The sequence below is a fragment of the Petaurus breviceps genome, unplaced genomic scaffold, assembly GCF_028583685.1.
Source record: "Petaurus breviceps papuanus isolate PSGF00001 unplaced genomic scaffold, PetGlider_PUasm1.0 558, whole genome shotgun sequence".
Lineage (NCBI taxonomy): Eukaryota > Metazoa > Chordata > Mammalia > Diprotodontia > Petauridae > Petaurus > Petaurus breviceps.
Window position 1 is genome coordinate 4,312,218 of NW_027186376.1, and position 5,113 is coordinate 4,317,330.

Consider the following 5,113-nt stretch of genomic DNA (forward strand, 5'->3'; position numbering starts at 1 on the left):
CACACACACACACACACACACACACACACACACACACACACACACACCGCATCCCCCAATAGCTTGGCTCCGAATCTCCAGTCTGGTCCCTGATTGGGCCCCCAAAACCCCTAGCAGGTGCCTAGCTTTCTCAGTTCTCCTTGATAGGATTCGGAGACAGGGGGGGGGCACCTGCTCCACCCCTGCTGCCGAGGACCCCACCCCGACAGCCCTTAGGTCCCTTGACTCGGACAACCCAGCTAGATTCTGTCTTGGCACCTCAGTGGCACCCGACCAGACCACACTTAGGCCCGAACTTCCCTTCTTCTGCCCCCATCACCCAAGGATCTAGGGTCCAAGCACCCCTAGGATCCCACAACCCACTTGAAGAGGCCAAGTTCAGGTCTTCCAACCGTGCCACCCAGGGACCGACCACAGCCCTCCTCTCTGCAGGTCGCTACTTTCCAGAGCGGGCCACCCACCTCACATTCCCCAAAGCCCCCGGACACTCTATGGCCGGCCGTACCAAAGACTTGCAGGAGGAACTGACCCCCGGTGAGCCCCCAACCTGACTTCCAGACTGGTCTGGAACAGCACCTAATATGGGGAAACACACACAGCGGAGTTTGGGCAGGTTCTTCCCCAGCTCGGGGCCTGTTTCCCAGTAAGGATAAGGTTAGGGGGTCTGACAAAGAAATGTCCGAGACGTTAAGAAGGGCATTATTACCCCACCCGCCACCCCAGCAGCCAAGGAACAGATCTCCCACACCCTCACCTCCCCGGCTCAACTCCACTCCTCGCCCTCCCTGTGCCCCAGGGCCGGCGGCCTACACCGTTCCCCCGCTCTTCGGTTGCCGTCTGATCCATAAGGTTTCGGCTCCCAATTACTCCATCTGTGGCCGAAGTACTGTGGGCGCCTTCTGCCAAGACCTGAGCAAGGTGGGAAAGTAGGCGGACAGCACCGGCCAGGGCCAGACCAAATGGGATGGGAGGGAAGGGAGGGGAGGAGAGGAGAGAACGAGGACTGCCCCAAGTGAGATCTGAATCGTCACACCCCCGCTCCTGCAGACCCCAGGCCCCTGTGCTTATCACGAGGTGAATCCCGGTGTGTACAAGACCAGGGCCCCACAGTATACGATGCAGCCCCGCACCTCCCTGCCGCAGGACAACTCGGTGAAGCCTGGTCCAGCAGCCTACTACCCTCACAAGGTGGGCACTGGGGATCTCAAGCTGAGGGCGGGGGAACGGCTAGATGGGGAACAAATGGAGTTAAAAGGGAGAAAGAGGGGGGTGGGGAAGAGAGAGAGAGAGAGACAGAGGAGAGACAGAGACAGAGAGGGAGACAGTGACACAGAAAGGGAGACAGAGACACAACAGAGAGTCAGAGAGAGAAGGAACTACTGAGAGAAACAAAGAGTAAGAGATGAGGGAGACAGCAGAAGACTTGGAGAGATTCGGGGTGCTCAGACAGGTGGGAGCAAGGACCCTCGGAAAGGTGGAGTATTCAGGAAAGATTGGGAGGCTTCGAGAGAGGTCTCCAGCCTCTGCTCCAAAAGAACTCGGAGAGATAAGAAAACGGGAGAGAGGTTCAGAGAGATACAGACTGCTGAGGTCCAGGGGCCTCGGAAAGGCGAGGGCTCAGAGGCCTCAGAGACCTGGCTCGGGGCCATGGCGGTGGGAACTCGTGTTCTCCCTCTTCCCTGCAGTCTCGCCAAGCACCTGGTCCCTCTTTCGGGATCCGCCACTCAGAATTCGAGGCCCCGCTAATCGTGGAACCACAGGATTAATCCCTGGGAGGCCGGGCAGGCGAGACCCCGCAAAGATACCTCCTGTAAAGCCTCCTGGCCCAGCCCCGCCTCTGTCCATTTGTCTGGCGGCCCCCATCCCCCTGAGCGTCAGCGTGCGTGACTGTGGCGGCCGCCTCCCTTCCCTCGGCGTAAAGCAGGCCCCTGGCGGGCCACAAAATATACTCCCCTTTTCTCAGGTCCCAGGCAACAGATCCCCGACCGCCTTGCAGCTGGAGCCTGAGCCTGTCTGTTTGTCTGTCTGTGTGCCTGTGGCCCCGTGTGGGAATAAACCTCAACCTCTATATGCTGCTTGCTTCTTTGTCCCCTGTGCCTTAGCTGGCAGATGCTTTATCAGGCCCAGGAGGGCCCAGAAATACAATCTGCCTCTCTGGTTCAGTCTTGGGCACCACCTGACTCAAGCTTTGACTCCACCCATAAGCAATCGCCCCTACAAACTGAATAGTCCAATTAGGAAGTGGGGGGGGGGGGGGGCGCGAGGAAAAACCTTTCCTGTGCTTTCCTTTCCCTACTGTGTCCCTCAGGCCCATCCTGGCCCAGACTGGCCTTTGGATTTCTTTGAGAAGCTGGCCCTGTGTTTAGCATAAAGAATGTTGGACAGATGGTGCGGGGTAGCAGGGGCAGACAGAAGGGTCCCACATGCAAAAGAGCTTGGGAGCTTTGTCTGGAGGTTTCCATCATCTCCTAACACTCCTTATAGGGCCGTCTTATCTCAGTTTCTTTCTTGGTAAAATGAGACAATAACCCAGCACCATCTATCTCCAGGACTGTGAGCAAAGTGTTTTTCAAATTCAGGAGCCCTATGCACATGTTGTTACACTCAGCCTTAGGGTCTCTCATGCCCTGGAGCTAAGCCCCACTTCTAACATCTTGAGCATCTGGGGTGTCTGCTCTTTTCCTAACACTGCGTCATGGGATACGAGAGCCTTGTGCAGAAACTCTATCTACAAAAGGCTTACAGTCTTCTGTTCAGAAAAAGGGGTACTTAGCCCACATCAGCAGGCTAGTTAGGGAATAGCACAAAGCAGTCCTATTGGGCTGGGAGCCAATCCAGAATGGACCACTGTGGGAGGGCAGAGCACCGGGGACTGGACCACAGCCCCCCACTCCCACCCCAATCTGTCTCTGCTAGCACAAGCAGCCTACTGGTAGAGCACACAAAAAACCTTCAGACCTGTTACAGGAGTGTCCCCGGTGATTCAGGGGCCTCTGGGATAAGGGCTGGGCTGCACCCAGCTTGTCCGCTTTACCCTACATGCCCTGGACACAAGGGCAGCTTGTTTCCAACATTCAGTTCTCACCAGGATTCAGACCTAACAGGAGAGTTGCTTGGTAAAAGGTGCGCTAGTCTCTGACTCATGTCTTCGATGCAAATTCAAGATCTGCTGCTTACTAATTGTAGAACCCTAGTTAAATCATTTCCTGCCTCAGGATCCCAATTTCCTCCTTTGTAAAGTGACTGCAGAATGAGTCAACCCACAGATTCATGCTGAGCAACCCTTTTATCAAGGACTTGGATAGAGGAACATTTGACCAATCTGGGAATGATACAAAGCTGAGAGAGAAGAAGTATGCATTGGATAAGAAGGGTACAAGGCTTTTACCCTAACAGGCTTCCTTGAGCATGGGACTGAGCCTAGTGGGGGTTTTTTCTATTATTTTTTTCTTTATGGAGATAAATGTAAAGTCTTACATTTGGATTGGAAAAAAATCAATTTCAGCACAATGTACCAGAGGTTGTCTGACTAGAGGAACAAACAGAGAGACTCAGCTCCTTATTTCTGGAAGCTAGCCTCTCAATATTGCCCAGGATCATCCCACTGGTTTTTCCAACTGCCACAACACTGTCAAGCTTGCTGCCCACTACACCTCTCAGATCTTCCTTGCCAAACAAACTGTTATCTAACCATACCTTTCCCAAGTCTCATTCGTGAAGTCAGTTTTTTGGAAGCTGAATAGAAGACTTGACTTCAGTAGCTAGGGCAGGGAATGTGTGCTAAATGATTGAACGGTAATAAATGAAGCTTCCCTGGATTAGTTTCCCTACATTATGCTCTTACAGAAGCAAGTAACCATCATTGGATCACATATCCCACAGAGGCAGACAAAGAACATTGTTTGGCCAGTAAGAGCACACTGACTGCCTTCCCATAAGTAATCTGCTTTGGAAAATTCAGCATAGCTCTGGTCTCTGGCTCCAACTTGTCAATATGATCTAGCATTTATTTTTAAATTGTTATTAATATTTTGTTTCTTACATTGCCATAGTTATTACAAATAATTTTTCCCCTCTCAGAGAATCATTCCATATAACAAATAGTGTTTTTAAGAGAGGAAAAAACAAGTCAGCACAATTGATACATAGAAGTTCAAAAACATGTGCCACAATGTAACACTTGTGGACCTCCCATTTCCATGTAGAAAGGAGGTTGGAGGTGTCTTCTCTTCATTTCAGTCCTACCTGAGCTTTATCATTTCATTAATTTACTTTTGATTTTTTTTTCTTTTGGTGTGTCATTGTTCTTTACATTTTGGTTGTTGTAGTTACTGTGTAGATTATTTCTTCAGTTCTGCTGACTTCCCTCTGCATCAGTCAATAGAGGTTTTCCCATGCTTCTCTGTATTCATCACACACATCATTTCTTACAAAAGAGTAGTATTCCATTACATTCATATACAACAATTGGTTGAGCCACTCTCCAATTGATGGGCATCTACCAAATTTCCACTTCTTTGTTTGCTATCACAAAAAGCGCTGCTATAAATATTTTAACATATATGAGAATTTTCTTCCTATCAATGGCTTCCTTGGGGTGTAAGCTCAGTAATGGAATCTATGATTCAAAGAGTATAGACATTTTAGTTACTTTATTTGCATAATACCACTGCTTTCCTGAATGATTGTATCGTTTGTATCATTTCACAGCTCCACCAACAATGTATTAGCATGCCTGTCCTTACACAACCCCTTGATGGTTGCCATTTTTGGTCATTTTTGCAAATTTGCAGGATGTGATATGAAAATCTCAGGGTTGTTTTGATTTGCATTTGTTTTATTATTATTTAATTGGAGCATTTTCTTCATTTGGTTGTCAATACTTTGCAATTCTTTTGAGAATTATTTGTTCATATCCTTTGACTGATATATACATATAATCATAATGATACAAGCCCTCATCTAGTATTTATATTTTTGAATATGGTCTGTGATGTTATTGGTCTGCAGAGCTTCTGCCAAGGGATTTTCTCCACCAGTACCAGGCAGCACTCTCTCAGCAACTTCAAGTTTGTGGCATTGAGAGGTGAAGTGATATGATAATTAGCATTGT

At 49.2% G+C, this 5,113-nt stretch overlaps 1 protein-coding gene across 1 annotated transcript in view; it reads left to right on the plus strand.

Annotated features, from left to right (window-relative positions):
- Positions 1-2,028, plus strand: part of CIMAP1B (ciliary microtubule associated protein 1B) — a 2,834-nt gene extending 806 nt beyond the window's left edge. Inside the window, exons 2-5 of the mRNA XM_069102829.1 lie at positions 433-534; positions 797-918; positions 1,048-1,188; positions 1,686-2,028. Coding sequence (XP_068958930.1) covers positions 433-534; positions 797-918; positions 1,048-1,188; positions 1,686-1,766 — 446 coding nt within the window. The 3' untranslated portion in view covers positions 1,767-2,028. The remainder of the gene's footprint in view (positions 1-432; positions 535-796; positions 919-1,047; positions 1,189-1,685) is intronic.
- The last annotated feature ends 3,085 nt before the right edge of the window (positions 2,029-5,113 follow it).